The 24,546-nt window shown below is 37.7% G+C and overlaps 1 protein-coding gene across 2 annotated transcripts in view; it reads left to right on the top strand.

Annotated features, from left to right (window-relative positions):
• Positions 1 to 3,779: 3,779 nt before the first annotated feature.
• The window catches only part of MLLT3 (MLLT3 super elongation complex subunit), a 267,123-nt gene continuing 246,356 nt past the window's right edge, over positions 3,780 to 24,546 (top strand). The window contains exons 1-2 of one of the 2 annotated variants that reach the window (XM_063080911.1): positions 3,780 to 4,010; positions 5,433 to 5,613. In XM_063080911.1, coding sequence (XP_062936981.1) covers positions 3,999 to 4,010; positions 5,433 to 5,613 — 193 coding nt within the window. In that variant the 5' untranslated portion in view covers positions 3,780 to 3,998. Of the gene's footprint in view, positions 4,011 to 4,311; positions 4,482 to 5,432; positions 5,614 to 24,546 lie in introns of those variants that run through there. The other variant, XM_063080912.1, reaches the window with a different exon arrangement.

Raw genomic sequence — 24,546 nt, 5'->3', positions numbered from 1 at the left:
TTTTCCTTAAAAGAGCTGCAATAAGGTGAACATGGAAAATACTTCAGATCAAGCAAAAGGAAATTAGAAATTGGCTGCTGTTGTAAGAAAGATGTCTGCCCCACCCCTCTTTACCTATTAAAAGGTAGAATTGAGGGCAATCACTCCTGTATTCTTCTAATCTTGTGCCACTGTTTTCCTTGTCCTTGGACTGTTCTTGTCAGATTTCTATGCTACTTGCTTATATGTAACACACATCTTTATCTCAAATTTAGGTATTATGAAATTTAAAAAAAGAAAGAAAAGAATGGTTTTGATAAAAATGTCTCCCCTGGTTACAAACTCTGTGACAGCAGAAACTCTGTTATTCTTATTTTCTTGGAGCCTAACTCTGTGCCTGACACATGGAATGGTTTTAATGAATAAACACATGGATGAAGTATACAGAAAAAATGCACCATACAAGGAATCCTTAATTATTCTAGTTTTTGCAAAATGTCTCCTTAGTGTCTGTCCCATTATCTACATTTTTTTCCCCATGCATCTTCTTTCCCTTCCCCCCAAATCCATAAAGCAAAGGATGGGCAATGGTTAATTTTTATTGATTTGATTATTTGAGTTTGTGCATCAATAATCTATCACAACAAATAGATAAAATTTATTTTAGGGTGCTCCTTAATACTCTCATTACATTTTAAAGGCTCTCTCTTTCATTCTGATAGAAGCATTCAAACTAGCCTCAGCTTCCAAACTAAACAAAACAACTGCAAATAAAAATGTTGGAGCCAAAATGATGCTGGTTAGGGCAGTGGTGATATTGGTGATGGTAGTGATGAGAAGTGACGGTCTGTCACACACGCTGTCCTCTTTTATTCTTCATCATGATTTTTATTTGATATGGTGTCAATTGCTTTTCCTTTCTGCTCTTCAAACTAACTCCATGGTACATCATACTGTGCTACATAGTACAGTATAACTTTTGGTAAGATAATTACTCTTTGGATATGTAGATGGTTTTATCCCTCATCATTTCCATTGTAATTATTATTATTATTATTCTGTAGTTAGCATTGAAGTTTGTCTTAAAGTTTGTTTGTAATACATTTCCTATAATTCCACTGTCAAGTATTCAGAAGATTGTTTTTCACATTTGTACCTCACTTAGTACGAAGATCATTAGATTTGCTGAATAGGAAATTAATCTGTTATTCCTATTTCGATTGGTTTTAATAGCAAGCTTATAAAATAACCAATAAATCGAAAGATTGGAATAAGTTCCTTTGTGCAAAGTTGGATCTATAGTATTGAGGGTTCTGTTTTCTTTTCTTTTCTCCCTTTCCTCTTTCTGTTGTAAAGGGGGTCACGTAAGGACGTCTGTGGAAGGGCTCCGTGCGCCATCTACTGACAGAATCTAAATTTCCAGTGTCTCGAGATTGGGAATTACCGTACAGTTGATTTTTAAAGCATTCTATGAGAAAGGACGGGTATTGGGAAAAGACTCTCTCTGACTGTATGGCTTATTTGTGATTGCTGGAATAAATCTGAATTCAGTAAACACATAACTCAAAAAGGAGACACCAGTCCCTGGCGCGATTACAAGTTTTGGAGAGAATCCCAAGAAGCCCGGCAGCTGGCATTGGAAGAAGTTAGCCTAACCCTGAAATCAACTCAAACAGTCCTAACTTACAGTCACTGCTAATGGCTACCGCTTGATAGGAAATAGCTTTACTAATGGCACACTCAAATAACGTTCAGTTTATAATCTTACTCCAAAGGACTTCTCTCCAGTTTGATTATTTTATCAAAAGTTTAGTAATGTATAGCAAATAGGTTCACCGTTCGGGTAGATACTACACACATACAGCGTGTCTATGTGTATATAAACATGGTCCTTATGCACACACGGAGACACAGCTACACGTATACCACCTACAAGATGATATGCATTACGTACAAGTGTGTCAGTTGAGAAATCTACACCCTGAGACTTGGATTAAAATGTTTCTCCCCTCAGTGGTTTTGTTCCATTCTATGCTAAATCCTGTAGAAGGGTGGGAAGAATTGGGGTCCTCAACCTAAAGAAGTTTCTTGGATGTAAATGAGGGAGAACAGAGCATCAGTTTTAGGGGATTAAACTACTTGAGTTGGAAGCTTGCTGGCTTGGAAATTAAATTGGCTCGAAGTGGTCCGACCTGATTCCCATTATGTTTTTATGAGCAGCTGGGAGACCTGAAAATTAGCAGCGAGGACCCCAGACGCCCCAGGTAACCTCCTTCCCGCTGTTCTGCTCTCCTCAATGCTAGGGCCGAGACAATTTGCTTTCGTGGTTTTTAACAAAGAAAAGGGAAAAGAGGAATGCAAGATAGTTAAATCAGAAAGAGGACGAAAGGTAAGTAAAGAGGGAAGGCAGGGAGAAGAGAAGCAAAGGAAAAGTTCAGAAAGAAGTTGGGAGGCGAGGGAAAAAGGGGAGTGAAGAAAAGAAAGACAGCAAAAGAAGCAACGAGGGCTAGGAGGATGCGAGGATCTTTATGTAACGAACCAAAGTCACACCCATCTTTCACTTTCAAACCAATCGTCTAGATCTTATCTGTTTCCTTTTTGAAGGTTGTCTGCGTCTCTAAAGGAAGCTCGTCCATACTCCCCGAGCCCCACGCGTGGCCGCGCTATTCTATCCCCGGCCACTGAGACTAAATACAAGCCGAGTGGGAACATTTGCAGGAGTGCGACTCTGGGAACGCTCCTGCGACTAGTTGTCACCGGGAGCCTAACCGGATTAATACCCAGAGATGGATTACGTTGGCTGTCACCAATACGTCTAAAGATTATAATCCAATTTATGCACATTACAGTCAGTATTAACTTGATCTGCTATTTTAAGACTCCCAGTTGCCCCGCGCGTCCTCAGAGGACAATCCTCCACGTTCTGATGCAACCCAGCAGGCTGGCAGCAGGGCAAGCCTCCCGAAGAAAACAGCTCTAGGCCTGGTCCCCGAGGGTCTGCACGCGGCGCTCCCAGGTGTCTCGCCTTCACCTGGGCACCTCTTTGTGAGGCTTCCCGGCCGGGGATTACCACCGCGGGAGGCGTTCCCTTGGAAAGAAATAGCTTTTTTGTTTCTCTCTTGTTCATTTCGTTTTTAAAATTTCGGTGGCGGTGGCAGAAGGACGGGGAGTGAGGGTGGTGGGCGGGCGCTTGAGGGGATGGGACTGTTGCGGGTTGTAACAGTCTCTGCGATTGCTATTTTGAAGCTTGTTTCTGCAGGGTGGCATTTCTCTAGCTTTCTTTAAATAAGTTTGTTTGGGTGTGAGTTCTTGCCTTTTCAGCACAAAACCACACAAATACGTGGTGGAAAGTAAAAGAAAGCGCGCTCCCCCTCCCCGTGAGAACTAACTAACGCCGGAGACTTGATTTAGCAGCCCTTCTCCGGCTGCTGGGGAGTCTAGGCAGTGGATGCATTCCGGCAGTTTTAATCCGCTTTTTATTGTAGGGCGAACGGAGTTTACACAGGGGCCGGGACGGCTCCGCAGCCGGCCGCTCTGCCTACTCCAGCAGCCCTTCTCTCCCACCCCCCCAGCAGGAACCTGTTACTTTAAGCGAGGAGTTCCAGTGTGGCGCTGCTGGCCGCCGGGGTTTCGGAAGGCGGCCGGTGATTGGCTCTTTCGAGCTCCCCCTGGCTCGCTCGCTCGGCCTCCCCGCGCGCTCCGCCCCGCCCGCGCGCCCTCCCTCCGCCCCTTGAGGCTCGGAGCCCGGGTGTCAGGCGCCACGGCGCATGCTCCGGAATCATCCTCTGGCCCTGGAGCTGCTGCTGCCGCTGCTGCTTTTGCTTTTGGGGCTGAGTTTAATAAGCGAGTGAGCGAGCGAGCGAGCGAGCGCAGGGGGAAAAAGGCAGAGAATGTCCGCCATCTACCCTCCGCTTCTGGGCGCGCTCTCATTCATAGCAGCCTCTTCATGAATTACAGCTGAGGGGGGGCGGGGAGGGGGGTACCACACAACACCCCGGCAAACCTCCGGGCCCCCAGGCATGGCTAGCTCGGTAAGTACTTGCAAAAAAAATAATAAAAGACCTCCCCCCCTTTCCTCCCTCGCCCTGCGCCGTCGCCGCAGCCCAGACAGCGCCAGCGCTCCGCGGTTCCAATTAGAGAAAGGTTGGTACGGCTCGCAGGGAGCTGCTGCCTCTCCCTCAGCCTCCGCTCCCCTCCTTCCCCACCCCCCCGGCGCGCGCGCACACACACACAGACCCACACACACACTCACACTCGCCCCTCCACCCCCCGCGCCTCCCTCCCTGCTCGCCTCTTTGCAATCACAAGAAGCGCACTCGCACACTCCCTCTCGCTCACACGCGCGCACTCACACACACTCACACACGGTGGAAGGAGGCGAATAATAACTCAGCCATATTTCAGCCGCCGCCGCCGCCGCCGGGAGCTGCGGGCACAGTCCGGGGACGCGGCGAGCAGCCTCGGCGGCCGCACCTCCGCAGAGCGCCGCGGCCGCTACGATGGTGCGTTCTCCGCGGCGCGCGTGTATGAGCCGGAGTGTGCGGGCTGACAGCGGCGGGGCCGCACTCAACTTTGCCCCAGCGCCGGGCTGTGCGCGAGCTGAGGCTTGGCGGCTGTCCGCCCGCCGCCCTGCCTTTCTGAATTTCATTTCGGGGGGGGGGGAGGGGGGAGGTACTTTGGGGCCACTTTGGCTCTTCGAAGTGTGTTGCGGGGGCTGTGTTCGGCTGGCCTCGCCGATCGCGTGGGGCTTTTCGCTGGGGGGTGCGGGGCGCTTTAAGTTATGGATGCCTCGGCGTGTTTTCCTGCGGGCGTGTGTGTGTGTGTGTGTGTGTGTGTGTGACGACGTCTCATTTTTGTAGTGCACAAACCCCGTGGTAAGAGCACGGGAGTTTGTGCCCATCAGCAGAGGCTGCCTGTAGTTTCCATTCCGCCTGGCACAGCTCTCCACACGCACGCACACACACACGTACACAAAGACTTCCTCGGCGTGTGCCTGTCGCCGCGATCCTGTCGGGGAGGGGGCTCATCAGAACCCCCCTCCCCGCCGCCCAGGGTCCCAGCCACCTCCCCTCCCACGCCGGGAAACCACCCCGGCATCGCCTCCTAATTGTCTTCTAATTTGTTTCCGATGTATTTGTTGTTGTGCTTGTCGTGGCTGAGTGTGTTCTGCCTTTTCCCCCGACCCCCTTCCTGACTGGGGGTAACATTCCGTTACAGTCCTGGCCGGTGTGGATGCGGGGCCCGAGGCGCCTGGGGCCGGGCCGGCCGGGCGGGGTGTATTTGGGGGCGTGGGGTGTGCGCGCCCACGCGCGTGGAACGTGGATGCAGAGGGCACCGCCGGTTCCTTTTATGTGCGTTTCAAGAAGGAGGAAAAAAAATGTCAGGCGCAATGTTCAGTGCCGAACGATCGCCTTCCTGTCGTTCACCGCTGTCTCTCCTCCCACTGCCCGCAGTGTGCCGTGCAGGTGAAGCTGGAGCTGGGGCACCGCGCCCAGGTGAGGAAAAAACCCACCGTGGAGGGCTTCACCCACGACTGGATGGTGTTCGTGCGCGGTCCGGAGCACAGTAACATACAGCACTTTGTGGAGAAAGTCGTCTTCCACTTGCACGAAAGCTTTCCTAGGCCAAAAAGAGGTAGGGCTCGAATACAAAAGGGGCTTGATAAAAAATGTCTTTGCTGGGCGAGGAAACAATCGCTTGGGCCGGGCGGGCCCCCTGCCCGCTCCCCGCCCCCCGCGCCGTGCTCGCCGGCGTAGCCTCGGGATCCGGGTGCGCGGCGCCGGGCCGGCCAGGTCCCGGCTCCCGCCCGCGCGCGCGCGCGCGCGACTTCAGCTGGGTGAAAGTCACCGCAGAGAAAGGACCGTCAGGTGTCGAGTGTTTATTCATCCCAAGCCTGCCCCCACCGATCCTCTGGGGTTAGCCGCGGATTCTGTGGGGAAGGTGCAGTTAATTGTTGGGTTTGGAGGTGTGGGGAGTGGGGCTGGAGGGAGTAAATACTTTGCGCCCTTTTTCCTAAAGAAATTGAGATTTACCTGTGTTATTAGCAAAGAATGCGTTGTAGTTATTGTTAAGTCTTGAGAAGTCGATTCTCTTTAGGGTCTTCTCTGCCTTCCTTTCTGTGTATGAGGCACTTGGTACCTACCAGTTGTCAAAGACTTTTCTTTTTGTAGGCTAGCCACCACCACACCCCACCCCAGTCTGGATTTGTTTAGTTGGGGGACTTACACTGGCACTTGACTGATTGGTTTTGAGCAGTGTTCCAAAGTGTCTGCCGGATGTGATCTGCAGGGACAGGGTTCCTGCAAAGGTCGATGCTAAGTTTCAGAGGAATGGTGTTGTATTGCCTTTTGCTTCAACTCTTGTCCACCTTGCTTCTTAGCCTTCGATTCCAGTTTGCATAATCCTGCTGAGCCTCTGCGGTCCCAAGCATTTTCCATAAAGGGCAGGGCAGTTTTGGAAAAAATAAATGGGGTGTCATTTTAAATGATTTAAAAGGGGTCTGAGAAATCCGGGTTTCTATTCCCTTCACCCTCTGGAAAGCAACTGTCTGGTTGTTTTAGTTGGATTACTGGAGGTAACAGTACAAATACAATAAGGTGCTTTGTTTGTGAGCAGGTTTATTTATCTAAGTCGACACAATGGTTAGTAGTTATCTTCCATTTGATCCATAATCTTTATTGGCATCTAGAACTCCTGCAGTTTCTTAGAGTAACATCATAATAAATCCATTCTGCTTAGAGCTGTGTGGAAATTATTGAACATTTAGGGGGCTGAATAAAGAAAGGAGAAATACTGTGTGCCTTAGAGGTGGCAGAGGTTTGTGTCAGTGCTTATTTTTTGCTTCCAGAACTCATTTAATGGGAAGTAGGATTGTACTTTTTGTCTAAGCATTTTGGTGTGTAGCTCCTCTTGAAAACTTCAACAGTTGAATTTGATGGGCTTTGTTGGATGGTTAATAAATGAAAACAGCTTCTAATAGAGGGCCAGGAATATGCATGGCCTATGGGAAATAACATTTAGAATTTGTTAGTATTTTATATTAAGATATAGTCAGAGGTATTAAATTTCATATTTCTTCAAAACCGATAAGGATGAGCATTGTCAAGTTTTTGTCACTATATGAGGTTGGAGTGATGCTTCTTAGATTCTCCCTCTCCCTTCCCATGTGTCTGTACAGCTATTGCAGGGGAGTTTAAACAAAAGAAACCAGCTTCTCAGGTCTTTGGTACACACTATTACTATTACTTGGCTGCTATATTCACTTCAAAGTGAAATACACTTAACCAAAAAAGCAATATTTATTGTGTTAGGAAAATTAACGCAGTTGACAGAAGATGTCGTTCTTAAGTTAACTTTGTTTAGGCACCTTGACAATCAACAAATTGGCATTATGAAATTAAAGATAATCAACCTCTTCTGTATTTTACCACTGTTTCTTTGCTTCAGTGGGTGGGTGTGGTGATGTTCTCCTTTATTTCCTCTACTTAATGATTTTCTGTCCAGCCTGAGGGAACGTAAGGGTGCTGCCTGCAGAGCCCACACCTGGGAGTTGTTGCTAGGTGTGGTAGGCTGCTTGATAACACTGATGTCTTCTGAGACCTTTCTGGTGAGAGATGCATGCTTATTGGTTGGACTCTTCAATTTTATACTCCACTGTGGAGTTTCTTTATGTAGTCTAGAAGCCATTGTTTTAAAATGTTTATTTTTGGATTTTTATTTGTATGTGTGCTTCCCATGATGTGACAAGTCCTGGGAAAAATGCCAGCTTACATAGCCCAGGAGAGAACTTGTCATATTGTAATTACACATGATTCAGATTGCAAGAGAAGGTTTCTGTGTTCATTGGAAATAGTTAGTTGTAAGTTCAAGCAACACCAAACATGCCACTTAATCCTGGGACTCATTTTTTGGCTTATAAAGTCTTTCAAAATGATAAGAATAAATACAGAATAAGAATGCCAGGTATTTCTAAGTCTACTTCCAGTACCTTTTAAGGTGCTATATTTGCCGTATTGTAGATCTGTAAGTGATGGGGTAAAATCTTATCCTCTAGATATAGGAGAAATTGCAAAAATGAATTTGTGAAAAATTTGAGTTACAAGATTTTAGAAGAAATGCTCATACTCTAAGCTGTAAATGGCTATTAGTAGTAACAAGTTAAATCACTTTCACTGTATACAGTAGATGATAAACAGAGATGAATCTTAGAACTGAGGACGTACTGCTCAGCCATGAAGATGGATGCGTCCTTAGTTTCATAAATCTTTCGTTTAGAAAAGCGAATCGATTTTCAGGTTGATTTCCTTTACTTCACAGTAATATTATGAGAACTTGTAGAGGAAGAAATTATAGTATTTTCAACTTGTTGCCTAATGAGAATTACATATACTATTTCAGAATTGAGCTAATTGGATTTGAATCAATGAGGTCTTACTCCGTCATAAAGATGTGTGGGAGATCTTCAATTTAAAACTACTGGTATAAAGTCCCAGAAAAGAGATTTTGATGAAATAGTGAAGCCTGGAATATCCATTTGCCATTAGAGAATAGGCAGATGAGAGTATGATGCATTTTTAAACTATCTGCTTTCAAGAAAAGACCATACCTTATTTATTAGTTCCAAAGATTTAAACTAGTCTGATATGACTGAAATGAATAGTCACATTTAAAACATTTCATTTAAAATATTAATGTTTTCATTTTCAGTATAATGTGAATTCGAGTGAACTTTCTTTCCAATTACAGCCATCCTTACTACTGCAATCTGTTCCATTGACATTTATGATATGAAATCTGTTGCTTATTATTTTATGTAAGCTGATTTGTCCGTTGGTATGATTTGATAGCTTTTTATTTGTAGCCTTAGTCCTTCGAGTGGGCAGATAAAGCATAATAAATCTACCCTTAAAACTTTCCTTTGATTTACGTGTTTGAGTCCTGCTTTACTGCATAGTTCTGATTTGTGTAAAATGGTTTTCTGAAATAATTTGGATAACTTTTTATCAAGGTATCTAATATTTGAGGATTTGCTAGTTGAAGATATTATGTGTACCTGGTGTATTTTCTCTTCTGAGGCACTGAAAAGGTGTAAGGAAATAAATGAAGGTGGTTGACTGTCCTGACACATTCAGTGAATTTTATTTGTGTAGGGTTCTGTTTGGAATTAAGATGACCAGTGGGAAAGTTTTTACTACTTGGCATTTGAAGCAACATAAAGTATAGTTTTCCAAGGCACTTAAAAGCTGACTTTTTGGAGGAAATTTCATATGCTGTTGGTGAGAATGTAAATTGGGCATGGAAATTTCAGAGAGTATTTGGCAAAACCTATTAAGATTTTTAATGTGTATACGCTTTAACCCAGCAAATTTACTTCTAGGAATTTTCTGACAGATATGACTTGTAACTTTTTGTAATAGCAAAAATTTGGAAGCAAGCCATATAGGAGACTTCAACTGGCTACAGTTAAATTATGATAATCTATAAAAAGAGGTAAATCTATTTGTAGATATAGGGAGATCTTCAAGATGAATTAAGTGAAATAAGGCAAGTTGCTAAGTCACCCATTTAAAATGTGCCAGGGCTGGCCAGTTAGCTCAGTTGGTTAGATTGCAGTGTTATACCACCAAGGTGAAGGGTTCTGATCCCCATCCTGGCCAACCACACATGCAAAAAATGTGCTGCTTATGTAGGGCTGGCCAGTTAGCTCCCTTGGTTAGGGCATGGTGTTGATAAAACCAAGGTCAAGGGTTCAGATCCCTGTGCTGGCCAGCCACCAAATAAATAAATAAAAACATAAACAGAAAAAATGTGCTTACACAGATAAGTACATGTGTATATGCATATCTATATAAATAAATAAATTCTGGATTAGTGGTCACCACCCTTACCATAGTTTTCTTTAGTGCATGCTTGTGGTGTTGGTGGTGATGGGATGCTATTTTTGTAATGTTTGATTTTAAGAAAAAGTTAATTGTATATATTTAAAACATTACAATGAGCACACATTACTGTTTTAAGACTGAAAGACAAAGAATAAAGAACCGAGATAGAATATTGCCTTTTTGGCAGGGATTAGTGTGTATCTATCTAAAAGTGATCTTTATTTTGGATAGATGCTTAATGATGAAGAGAAGTTCGAGTCAGGAATTAAGACTTTTATTCAATTGCTGGTGTAAAAATTCCTTGCGATCTTGGGCAAGCTGAAGATTAAATATAAATCAGCTATTCTCAAACTTATTGGGCTTAAGACCCCTTTACACTCTTACAAATTGAATACCCCAAAGAGCTTTTCTATGTAAGTTATACCTATTAATTTTACTGTATTAAAACTGAGACATTTTAATTTGTTTAAAGTTAATAATGAGCCCATTACATGTTAACATATAAATGCCATTTCAATGAAAAATGAATACTTTCTAAATAAAAAAAAATTAGTGAGAAGAGTGGCATTGTTTACTTTTTTCTTTTCCTTTTTTTTTTTTTTTTTTTCCAAATCTCTTTAATGTCTGGTTTAATAGAAGACATCTGGGTCCTCTTATCTGCTTCTGTATTCAGTCTGTTGTGTTATCACACATCATGTAGTCTCTGGAAAACTCCACTGTATACTCATGAGAGAATGAGAATGAAAAAGGCAAATAACATCGTAGGTATATTACGAAAATAGTTTTACCTTTGATAATTGCCTGATTACACTCTGAGAACCCCCAGACTACAACCTGGGGACTGCTGATATAACATATTCAGCATATGATGTGGCACGAATAAATTGCCCAATACATGAAGCTGACTTTTTTTTTTAACCATTATTATTGGTGCTAATGAAAACATTCATTTAATGCAAAGAGAAAAGATAGATCTTCCAAAGTATTTGCCTCGATAAATTCCTGTGTAACAATTTTTTTTTTTTTTCAGAAAAGGATAGTCTAAACTTGGGTTTTACTGGATATATTTTGTAGTTAATATCACTGTGCATTCTATTGGTGTATTATCTATATTATGCAGAGGTCTTTTGTATCTGTTATTTTAGGTGGCCTTCTGTAGAGCTAATTCTGTGAAGTAGGCAGGGCAGGGGTATCATTTGACTTGATAATTTTGCCTTCAAGATTTTTCTCTAGGTTCTTTGAAACTTCCTTCCAATGGATCTTCCATGGACCAACCCGGGCTCCTTTTCTCTTTTTCTAGTCATTTATTACAGATGATCTTCTCTACTTAACATAGCTTTTGCTATACTAAGATGTAACTTTTCTTGTGTTTTTATCTCTTAGTGGTTTGAATCTTCAAAAGAGATATCATAGAAATTGGGAAATTAGTGGCATAATTGCACAGTGTAGCCTTTATGAAGAACTCATATATTCATTTTTTTACATGTAGATGAAGTCATGTTTTTTTCTACTTTATAGATATGTGTACATAGTAGAAAAATCAAACCATAGAAATAAAGAGAAGGCAGTTAGCTGAAAATTTCATCAGTAACTGTAGTTAATGTTTTGGTAGACATATTTGTGTGTTTTTATGTATATACACACATACACATAAGTATTTATTATTCAAAAAGTGTTTTTTGAGCTCCTACTATATGCCTAGCACAGCTTCTTGGGGCTTGGGATTAAACATAGATGAACATTCCTATATTCATGGAATATCATGGATATCATTTTAAATTGCTGAATTTTATGGTATTTCATGAAATACAGATTCGTTATATTTCATTTGGACCTTTAGGATGTTAACAGTTTTAATTTGTTATAAATACTGCTGTGATGGATACCCTTGATATTCAGGTATATAGATTTTCAACTTTGATACCTATTACCAAACTTTTCTCTGAAAAGATTATAAGTTTATACTTCTCTGGGGGTTAGAAGACTGCCCATTTCCATACGTGGTTGCTGATACTGGAAATTAACAGTTTTTAAAAAATTGTTGCCAATCTGCTGCTTGAAAAACATACCTCATTTTAATGTCTCATACTACATTTATTTGATTAGTAATGCCACATATCTTTTCTTACGTATGTATTTATTTACTGTCTTTTGTGATATGCTGGTTTTGTGCCCTTTGTATTTCATGACTGCTTTTGTTATTTCTCAAAAAAAAAACGAAAACAAAACAAAAATCAGGAAAATACAAATAACAAACATTCAAGTCCCCACTACCAAGAATGAACAAATGTTTACATTTTGTCATCTTTGATTCCTGTTTTGATTTTAGGAAATTATTATAGATGCAGCTAAAGTTTTTAAATGCTTCCCAACCTTTTCTTATAACTCTTCAGCCTTTCTTCCCTTCTATTTTTCTACATTTGCACATTTGTATTGCTTTCAAATAATAGGACATTGTTTTTTAAAATTAATATGAAGAGTATCATACTGGGCAAATCACATTTTTTTCCAATCGAGATGTAATTTACATACCATAAAATTCACTATTTTAAAGCGAACAATTCAGTGGTTTTTAGTATATTCACAAAGTTGTGCAACCATTACCACTATTTAATATCAGAACATTTTCACCAGTAAATAATTTGCATATCTTGCCTTTTTCCCCCACTTAATATTTCTGAATCTATTGATGTTTCATCTATAAGAGCCAATTTATTACCTTTAATTTCCTCTGCTTGATATTTCAACATAGGAATACATTCTATACTTTTTTGTTCCCTATTATGAAACATATAGGCCATTTTTCTGTTCTGTGCAGTGAACATCTTTGTACTTGTTACCTTGCACACATGAATGAGAGTTTGGACCCAGGCCTAGAATTTGAGTTGTTGCATTGTAGGCATGTGCAGTTTTATTTATACTAGACATTGTCAGATTCCTCCACAAAGTAGCTATGACAGTTTACACTCTGTTAGGGAATGAGTAGTGTTTTTCTCTATGTCTTTGCCAACATTGGCTATTTTAATATTTCTTATTTTTGGTATTTAGTTGAAATATGCTGTCTTTTTGTTTGCATTTCTCTTGTTCCTAGTGGAGTTAAGGATTTTATATAAGTTTATTGACCATTCGGATTTCCTCTTTATTTAGTTTTTTTTATATCGTTTCTCTTTTTTAAAAAAGCTATTGGGATGTTTGTCTTTTTCCTGTTTGTAGGATGTTCATCCTTTGTTCTTTGTGTTGAGAATATCTTGTCCCATTTTTTTTCTTGTAGACTGATTTATGGTATATTTTTGCCATATCAAATTTTTAATTGTGTCATATTGATTTGTTTTATTTTGTTTTGTTTTTCTCTCTGGTTTAGGATCTAGTTGAAGAATATAGTTTGTGGGCATGGTAATAGCCTTAACCAATAGGCTTTATATTTGCAGGATACAATGAAAGACTAGAGGAGATGTAAATAAGAGAAAGAGGAGGTCCCTGCCTTCAATGTGCTTGTGTCTTTTAGAGCTGGAAAGGACACTTGAGATTCTTCATCTCTGTTTACCCTCTCATTCTAGTTTTAATCAGAGGCCAAGAAATGTGGAGTGATCTTGCATGTAGACACAATGAGTCACAAGTGTGTCCATGCAAAGATAACTAGTAATAAATGGTGGGCAATGTTTACTTTTAAAACATTGTGTAATTATTCACTTATATTAGCAGACAAATGTTCAGCAATAACTGCTTTTGCAGACATGATCTAGGATTTAATTAAGTGGTGGTAACCCTGGGAGATGCTGTTTAAAAGGAAAAAGTTCTGTAGCTACATTCAGGCAAAATCAAATTCTTTTTATGGATTAATTTAAGTTTCTTTCGCTGAGATGAAATCATCAGGAAAAATTGTTGCTGAATGGTGGTTATCTCCTCCTGCTATTTTGCCCTCTCATCACATGGTAGGGTTGCAATTACGTGAAGGATGCATGAAGGATGCAGAGCGTTGTTGTAAGAAATAATATTGCACAACTTTTAACCTACGTGTTTTAAGTTTGCTGTGGTTGAGGCCTGAAGAAGTCTGTTATCACTGAATTTCTAAAAAGATAGGGCTAGCATTTCGGTGTGATTTAGTTGGTATGTAGCAGTTAGCAATTAACTTTTTGGATAAAATAAGTGCACCATCATTTTTTATTAGATAATATTATGGCTTATCTTTAAAATAATGTTCATTAGTGATTATAAAGATGATTAGTTGAACTTAATTAGAATTATTACCCATGTTAGAAGATTGATATTTTCAGAGCTGAATACATTTTTTCTGCTTTAAATTATTTAATTTTGTTAAAACCAGATTTTTTACTTTGTTCCTTTCCAGTAGAAGTTATCAGTTATTTTCCCATCAATACCAGGCCAAATGCTCTGTGTGTATATATTGATTTTAAAAAGCAAAATATATATTAATAATTTTCTAAAATATTAATAATAATAGCAGTGTCCTAGAGAGTGGAGAGGTTATTTGCCTCTTAATGTTTCTAGATATAAATTTAGCATGATGCCTTTTAATTTTGGGAGATAGATTTTTATATTCCACTTCTCCCCCATTCCCCAACCCCCGCTTACCAGGGATGATATTGTGAGGTGACTGTCTGATTATTCCAGCTATCTATTCATTTTGATAAACATTTAAAACACTTCAAATGTTTAAAAGCAGGGTTTGTTGTAGACTTTGTATCATCCATACTTTTACCCAAAATATTTCATTAATATGCATTGCTGAATAATGAAAGCTTTCTTTGTATTGAAGAACAAATTTACAAAAATGTCTTCCTTCGATTTTTTTCCCTGTTCCTGTATTGTAAGCAGCAATTTTATAGTGCTCTTAGCAAAAACTGGAGCATTTGGGCTGTTGGGATTTGGTTGCTTTGATTAGTGGGATAGGGTATTTAAAAATGTTGACATAGCTCAAGATAGTCTTATCATGCATGTTGTATGACTTTTCCTATGTATGCACAGAAATAGTAACCGGCAGGCAGGGAGCTTCTTCCCCATTGTATGGAGCCCCTAGCAGCATGTGTTCCGTGTTACATGCTTCCATCAGTCCTGCACTCCCGTCTGCTTGTATACGTACCCACTGTTTCTCCTATGTTGAGTTAAGAGTTTAGATGAGGTGAGACCTATAGGTCATTGTAGATACCACTGATACTGTTATCAATGTAGTGTCTAGATATTGGAAGTATTTGGCAACAATATAACATAAACAAATTTTACAAGTTAGAAAAAGGGTTTTAGAATTCATGATTTTAGCTTCCACTCCCCTAAGTTGTAGGTTACTGCTTGGTATTCCGAAACTCATTTCTTCTATACCTCTAATAATTGAGTTTTTGTAAGTAGAACCACCACTGTGAATTTAGCAGGAAACATTGTGTCTGCTGAGAATCACATTTTTTAGAATGTGTTCTAGCTTTTGTAATAGGCAAAAAATGAATTTTTCCACTTTTCTAACATTTTCCCTTATTCTTTCTTCACCTATTTTGGATAGTTTTTTTAAAAGCTAGACACAAATTTGAAGGACTTGGCCAGATCTATCATTTTTTACTACCTAATCCATGAAATACAGCTAGCCTTTTAGCTTTAAAAATAAGAGTCAGATGTATTCCAGTAACTGGTAGGAGCAGTATTTAGCAATGTGGCAGGAAAGGCCCTGGCCTGGGAGGTAGAAAGGTTGTGTTTGGACTGAATAAGCTGTGTGGACTTTTCCAGCTCTGAAATACTATTTTTCTTTAATTTTTAAACAGGGATAAATTCTGCATTTGTCATTGATCTAGTATTTTTATAACAATGAAATAATAACTATTAAATATCAGCTATATATATTGGTTATCATGTTAGGCAATAGACAAATGGTGGTGTATTTAATTTCTCACTTTTCATAAGTGTGTAGTTTGGAAGAATGATTTTTTTAAAAAAAAACCAAATTGTTGATATATGAACCTCAGTATATTAGAATTCTGTCTTATGAATGAACAGTAAAAAGAGTAAAAGACCTGCTATAATAACAGGAAAGTAGAAGATAACATGGGTAATTTATGAAATAAGTGATTAAGTTTTGCTTATGAAAAGTTAATTTCTGATAATATTGGTGCCATTTACATCAAACATCAACTACTGCTTGTACGTTGGAACATTCCAAGAATTTAAGAGACCCTGTGTTTATTTGAAACTTCTTCCTCAAACATGGCTGTTGACCACATCATTACATCATTACGTTTTTCATGTTGACTGATTTTTTTCATATTTTATGTATCTTAAGCCAGACCTTGAAATTTTGTCACTTAATTTGCCTTTCTGAAGCACCACTTACCAGATAATATTGTATGTCTATTATCAATAGATTAATGGTTGAGGATTTGGACCTATATCATCATGTAAACAGGTTAGAAGAAAGTATATCAGATCTTTGATCATTCATCCTACTTGCAGGGTTTTCTGTTTAATAATTCAGTGCTTAATTGAAGTAGTTTTGAAAAGCTAGTACCCTTCTACTCTTTAGTTGCAACATGCTGTGTAACTTTTAGGTCAGATAAAAAATAATTCTAGTTAGCATTCCAACTTGATAAAGGGAATTGTCAAATGACTGACTGGAGCTAAGGACTTAATTTATACAAAGATATACAAATGCAGACATTTTAAATAGAGCAGCAAATAAATGAGAATTTTCTTATGTTATAAAGGCTCCACAGTAGCTTGTAGTTAATGCTACTTGACATAGTATCTTTCTGTGGAGGCTCTTTTTAAAATTTATCGTCACTGATTTTACCACTTGATTCGGTCCATTTTCTTTGTATGAGAATGGCCAGAATTGTTAATCTTTACACACATTTTGAGAATGATGTGACAGATAAAAATACATCAATGAAAAGATGGGAAAAAGTAATATAGCAAAATGTTAACTAGAAATAATCTGTGGGAGGTGGGATATCAGGAACTTGTTATTGTTGTTGGTAAAATTTGCTGGATTTTTCAAGCTCTCTTGAATGACACATATTACTTACGTGAATGTAAAACCAGATATTTAAATGTATGTATGAACACATTTCCAATAAGCTTTTTAGTTTTTCTAAAGCAGTCTCATTTGGAACATGAACCAGGACTGTCTTTCCCATGGAACGTTTTCATATTTTATTATTCAAAAATTCTGCCACCTTGTCATTTAATATTACTATGACTTTATGCACAAATGTTTCATAAGTTGATTGTAAACTTTAAAGACATACGTGCGGATCATGTTCTTAACCTTTCTTAACGATTAATATTCTGTTGAAGCTGTAAAAGTAATGATATTAATGTGATTTATAAGTACATATTAATATAAGATATTCTTTATAACGGGAAGACAGCCATGTTTAGTATTTCAGTACAGTATACATTTTTTGTAGTGCTTAGGAATGTTTTGAAAAGCTTTGGGCTTTTTTTTTTCCTGTGAGATTTTGATAAGTATAACTTGGTTAACATGTTTCTCTTGATGAGTAGTGTTAGAAAATTTTCCAGAGCCTTCATCTGACTTTTAAAAATTGACTACAAATGAAAGGACTCTCATCATGTTGTTTAGATATGTGGTGATGGTGTTAGAAATAGAGTGTGTAATTGGAAATAAAATACTCATTTTCAGTTTGTGGGTATTTGTATATTATCTGGATCTTAAACATGAAATTATAGAAATAAAAAGTTCTAAAAGAAGTGCCAAAAATAAGGCAAAAAAATACACTTGGGACAGAGAAGGAGGTGGTCCTTCTTGAATGGAGAATTGATACATAATTGCCTAAATACAAACTATTTTTGTACTAAGATGGTTCTAATAAGATTTCACATATAAGCTACAGAAATAACTAGAAGCTTTTCAAAATGAAAATTAAAAAGTAATTTCATGTTTTATATATAGTGTAGATAGATTGATACAAATATTCCTTAAACAAAACTATAATAAATTATTTTTGCAAAATGAGGGGGTTAATTTTAGTTTTCTTCAAAGGTCTCGCTGCAGTCCAAAATTTAAGTCCATAATTTTATGATCTATGAAAAAAAATCTTTGCCTTTTTAACATTAAAAAAAATATTAAAAGTGTACTGTGTATGCTAATGTACAGTAAAGCTACATGCCAAATAAAAATAAGGGTGTTTTCCCTTTAGTATTAGATGTTTTTACAAAACCCATAAATTATAGTTAGATTAATTCTGCCTCAGAATATTTGTAAAATATAAAAATTGATTGTGATCCGGGCATGTCTTATTAGCTACTTGAATAAAATTGCCATTTCAAGTTCTGTTTGCTAGCATTTGGAATCACATTATTTTCCATGGACTGCTGATAAATTTCTACCTAACTGTTTCTATTCCTTCTGAGAGAATTCTAAATGGGATTCATAATGGCATGGATTCCTTTCTTCAGGATTAAGGTATGTATGAGAATAAGGAAAATAGACTCTTTGGCATAGTGACTACAGCTGGCTATATTTGCTTGCTATTTTTATTATTAAATTAATTTATATACATGTTCTAACAGCAATTATGAAATAATTGTTTTAAAATAAAGTAATTGTTTTAAAACTTCGTCTAACCGAATACCCTTGGGACCAAGTTAAAGACTTGAGATTTTGAGCAATACAAAGACAAAGGCCTAGTTTGCAGATTGCAGATTGCTAGAGATTCTAAATTTGGTACTAAATTAAATAAATACACTTGTAAAATTTCGTTATAGGACAAAGCTGTGGGTAGACCAAGATAGTGTACAAATGGCTCTTATTTGGAGCATATGGAGTGGCAGCATATTTTGCAGTGAAAGGGGGAACCAAAGGACAAGGTGTTCTCTACTTGTAGCCTTGTAAAGACCTCAGAGTTTTCTTTATGTTATTGTAGAAAGACATTATTTTTGCTTTGGCGTGCTTAAAACTAAAGGGCAAATGATCCAAAAGAATAATCTTGAAATTCAATAGCAAGAAAACTACTTGACATTGTGGGCTGGAGGCCAGCAAACGTGGGGCTTTCATTGAATGCGTGGGAAATGGGGCAGGCCTGGAATTTAAAGAGACAGGGTGCAGTACCCTAGAAAAGAAAAGCCCTCCTGTATGATTTGCTTACTTGGAGAAAAAAAATAGACTTAAAGTTTTCTCTAAAGGATCTTTATTGGATCAACTATTTAAGGCATTGAAAGACACTGAGTGAATTTTTCCTAACTCCACCTCCCACACTCCCTAGCCATCTTCTCTTGTCCGAAATTGGTGCCGAGTAAAATTGTTTATAACAGAGGAGAAGCAGCTTTTCAAATAAAAGTACTTTGTAGCCTGTTCAAATGGCATATAATGTAATTCTCTCTGAAATAGAGCACTTATTACTTTGTTTATGTAGCTGTTTAAAAAATGGGGGTGGGATGAGGAGTGGGGAATCTACACTAACCTCTGCTTTAAAAATTACTATTTTTTTCTGAGTTTTCCTCCCCCATCCACTCATGACTCTCCTTTGTCCCCCTCCCCCACCTCCCACAATCCCTCAATAAAATAGTATTAAAAGACTTGAATAACCAGTCCCATGCACCAGCTTCTTGCTTGAGGCAATAATGTTGTACTATTTTCAATGGGTGGTCTTGAATCTCCCTGGGAGATTTTACAGGCAGTGGGCTCCAAGACCCACTAAGTGTATTATATTGAACATAACTGGTTAAATTCCCTAGCCGTAGAGATTATACAGAGATGGTTTTACATTATTGCGTTTCCACGATTAATTACTTGCAAACCAATTTATTTAGTTTTATTTGAAGAATTTATGGTTGAAGTTCCTAGAAGTGAAGCAGTATTTGGAATTTATTTTTTAAAACAAGCCATTCATAAATATGTCAGTTTAAGAATATCAATTTGTGCATGTATCTTAAATGGATGGTTTTCAAACAATTTTTACTGCTTTAGGAAACCAGTACATAGTAACACAAATGTTAAATAGTTGAAGCTGTATTTCTCCTACTTGAGAGAATATAAAATGATAGTATCTACTTATAATCACAAAGTACATCCATTATGTTTAAATCAGTATCTGCTACCTGTGGCCTGTATAAATGTATACTTGCCTGAAATTTAACTGAAATTTCTCTGGCCCAAACCTTTGTGGAAGTAAACAGGATTGGAATTATAAATTAAATACTCTATTAAAATTGGCTTTTAGAAACAAAATTGCTCTTTAGACAGACTTACTTGAATAAAATATTTACATCTACATCATAAATATTGAAATGGGGAAATGTTGCAGTCATGCTTATTCCCATATAACTTAGTTTAAAATTATTTTGGAGCTTCTTTCTAGTATGAATCTGTGGTTTTTAACCAGAGTGATAACATAGCTTTGTTGGGTCATTGATTTGAGTACTTTGTTTTCCTTATTCACTTGATTTCTGAAGAATGTTGGATTTCTATTTAAGATAAATAAATATAAGTCCTGATTAGCTAGAGGTCCAAAATACCTGTTTTACACAGGCTAAGTTAGAAAAGAATTTAGGACTGGGTTCTTCAGATGTGTTGGTAATAACTAGGTGAAGATATTTAATGAGACACCTTTATTGCTGGTTTTAAACAATGTAAGTAGTTTTAGGTGGAAAATTGTAATCTTCCAGGAATTGAGTTTGTTTCTTTATAAAAATTATTATACAGTTGGTTTAGGTCATATATAAAATGGTAAGAATTCCACAGTTTTCTTCACTGCTCAACAGTTTACAGCAATGACTAAATGTTTGCTTTTTCTTTTTTCGCTCAGTACTACTATAGAATAGCTAAGAAGTTTTCCTGTAGTTTTTATAAGTGCGTTTAAAGAAGTGATAGCCATCTGAAATTTATCTTGTGTAGCCAGTATTTAAAAATTATTAAGGTTGTCTACACGCAAAAAAGATAACAGCTCTTATGGCTATAGATGTGAAAAAAGTTAAAGGTTGGTAAAATTAGCTTGTCAAGTAAACTTACTGACTGAGGAATAATTTTGTTTTCATTATCCATTCTCTTGGCTGAAAATGAAATAGAAACGATCTGGTTACTAAAGACCAGTGCTGAGTTGGATCACTTCCTTGAGCTTTTGCTATGATCGTTAAAGGCAAACTTAGACAGCTGCGGTAGATTTTGCCAGTGGCTTCACAAAAGAAATTGTTTAACCCTATTAGTTTCAGACACTATCATTTCTGCTTTGCAGATATACTGGCTGTGTTTGATGAGAATGATATATTTGCTGTGTTAGATATGAATCTCTATGATTATGATTTTACTTCTGATTTACAGGAAGGCAGTGTAGCAGAAAATGAGTAATTTTAGTACTGTAATATATTTTCATGTCTTGGAACATGACAAATCTCAACATTTTTGCTTATATTTAGACAGATTTAAAAGCTTCGACTTAGACTTTTCGAAGTTAGACTTTGCTTTTTTATCTGAAAACTTTTGGAGAATTGTGAAAATTGAGTTTGACTTAGAATTCTTGGTAATTGGATATTTAAATGTTCTTTTTTAGGCTTGAAGTTCAGAGGAAATACTAAGTCATTGACTTTAAAATCTCATTTTGGATAAGTGTAGAATTAGAACAATGCTATCTACTCCTGAAATTGATGTCATAATGTTAAAAATCCCAACAAAATCCCAGTGATGTTGGGTTCTTTTGTATAATGTGTTTGTATTATTGCTATAGGTTTAAAGGGCTGAGAAATACTTTATTGTTAAGGCTGAAGAGGGCAAGATTTTGAAACTCACTGCTATGTGATTAAATCAGTGTGTTTGCCCTGAGGCTTCAGCCATTCAATCTGAATTCATAGTCTGAAATTTTGGATTCCTTCTCTGTTTGGAAATAATACTTCTTAAAAATTTTAAGACTGCCTTTGCCTACTCACATGAAAACTATTGAGGCAAGTTACCAGGGTTAAGATTTTCATGCAATCAAGACTCTGAAGATACATTTCATTCAGTATTTTAAAGAGAAAGTTCACAGCCGTTTTGCATAAAATTTTACTGGGCTTTTCATTAATCTTAAATAACTGGTCTATAAGTACTTTATCAGTGAAAACTGCTCAGCATGTAAAACGAGGAGTAGAAGAGCACAAAGGCTTCCTGCAAATTAAGGGCACAATGAGTACTAACGGACTTTCCAGCCATCTCCAGCTGTGAGATTATTATAGTTTTTGCAAACCCTTTTCTCTCAAAACTAAATCAAGAATGGTAGAGTCCTGATAAAAAGAAGTGTAGAAAAGCCTAACTAATCCTTAGATGAGTTACTTCAAACGTGCCAAAATAGAATAAAATCAGTTAATAGCAAGGATTAAAGGTTACTTTTAATGCATTTTTATCACTTGTGTTGAGAATTTTGTTGTATGTTAATGCATTTGGCCTTGGCTAAAAAAATCCAGAGAAAAAATATAATTAAATCTGAGAGGTTACGTAATCATGTTGTTATGAGGAAATTTAGTACCAACTTTGGGTGCCAGATTTGACCAAAAAGATAAAAGCTGTATTCTTGAGATCAGAGCTGTAAACAGGTGGCTCCGATTTTGAGTGTTAAGTTCTGGGTTATAATTAAAAGCTTAAAAGCTCATCTGTGTAATTTTAAGAGTCAAATTATTATATAGATTTTAAAAAACAGTGTGGCTGTATGTCTTTGGATAAATATGTACAAGTAGTTCCTTGGATAAGATCATAGAAATATGCCAAAATTAAATCTGGTTTAATGTTTTAAAAGTGCTCAATTACAGTGGTAAAGAGAAGGGGAGAAGGAGAAGTTAGAGGCAGATTTTGTTGCAGAGATAGTTCTTATTTTTTATGCATATGTCTAAAACGATCTTCTTTCATATATGGAGGAAGACTATATATATATCATCTTTTAATTCAGAATCATATGTTTATCAACTACTTAATTTGTGAAATTCTGGCATATTATAATAGAGCTGCCAAAAGTATTGGGTTAAGAAAAAACTCATTTAGTATGGTGCCATTGTAGGAGTAATTTTTTAAAAAAGTGACGTTTTTCTCTTTTTAGGTGCAATGATATAGATGTGTATGTGCGTCCGTGTGTGTATGTATCAAGCCTTAATAAAATTTTATTATAAGAACCTGGGTAGTGGAAGATTTTATAATCTTGTTTCATTTGCCACCCTTCCAAGATGCCAAATTATGAGTTTCTATTTTCTTGTAATATGAGGGTACTTCAAAAATTACGTAGAAAAATAGAACTGAAAGATAATATGAATCTTTCCATGAACTTTTCTTTCAAAGTACCCTCATAAATGTTTTGCTTCTGCTGTGGCTTAACAGGAAATGGCTTGTCATTCCTAGCACATGCATGTGCTGTGTAAGTTAGGTATTTATGTGTATGTGCCGCCCCACTTATCCCACATGTAATGTAGTGATTTTTCATAAGCCACGTGAGAATAAAGTTCTGATATTTATGGTCGAAACAGAATTGCCCATACGTAAATTTCCTCTATTAATATTCAGACCAAATTTAACCATATTCAGTGCTTCTAGCTTGAATGAGTTTTGCTGCATTGGATAAATACTACACTGTGTAGTCATTTATGTGCTCAAGAAGCTGAACTTTCCTTCCATCCCAATAAGTTCTCATGGGATAAGGTATTTCTCTAAAAGCAAAGTAATTTTTAATTTTGGGAGGCTTGAAATGGGGAAAATAGCCATACAAGTGCGGGGTAAGAAATGCTGGTTGATCCACTTCACGAATTCAAAGTAGTTGGAAGTCTTAAATTCTTTTGGGGGAAAAAACCCCTACTACAATGCTGCTGAATTCTTTTACTTCTGTAGTTATGTCTTTGTGTGTTTATAGGAGTGGGAACATTTTATCTCCTGTGTTTCTGTTGAGGTTGTTTTTCAGCAGTGCCCCAAGAAAAGTCCTGGAGACTAGCTTTGAAGCCCTGTGGACAAGCTGGATATCAAAGAGCCAAAGGAATTCAGCTGTAATTGTTTTATGGCTGGCCAGAAATCAGACCTATTTGTATAGGTAGCACACAAAATAGCTGTGATTTGACAATTTGGTGCTATTTATACCTACCATAAAAAGAGAAAAGAAAAACCTAAAGGGGTATTTTGGAAACAGGAACCAAGCTGTAAATGCAAACTGCTCACCATTTTCTCAAAGGAACAAAAAAAAAAAGGAAAGGGTTTAGGAAGTTTTTATTGAAGCTACATTATTGAGAATCTGTCTGCTTGCAGGACAGTTAATATAGTACTCACACTAAAACTATACTTCTCTCTGTAGTTTTTTTCTTATTCCCATACGATTAAAATTATTTTTGTGGAGCAAAAGAAACTCTAGGGGAGGAGGGACAGTGAAATCACTAAGTTTCCAACTGTAGCTCAGTAGACATTTGCAATTTCATCTTGCTGCTTTTATTTAGTTTGGGATAAGAACAAGCTGGGTTGCTAGAGCTAAGTTCTTCTTTCTAAAAAAGTTATATTTCCAACAAAGAATCACAGGTTATTTACTATGGTAGTGGGTGAGGATTTGCCAGGTAAGTTTTCATGGCTTTTGGGAAATGTGCAGAGAAATTATTTATGATTATTCTTGATCTGTCAGCTAGAGAAGTCTTTTTGAATACAAAATGCCTAAATTATTTGTTTCTCTCAGAGTTAATTCTGAGCTCAAGGTGGGCACTGTATCATGGCATGTCTGTACCTCAGTGAGCAGTCCAA

The sequence above is a fragment of the Cynocephalus volans genome, chromosome 16, assembly GCF_027409185.1.
Source record: "Cynocephalus volans isolate mCynVol1 chromosome 16, mCynVol1.pri, whole genome shotgun sequence".
Classification (NCBI taxonomy): Eukaryota; Metazoa; Chordata; class Mammalia; order Dermoptera; family Cynocephalidae; genus Cynocephalus; species Cynocephalus volans.
Note: the sequence above shows the minus strand (reverse complement) of the source record. Positions and strands in the feature narration are given on the sequence as shown.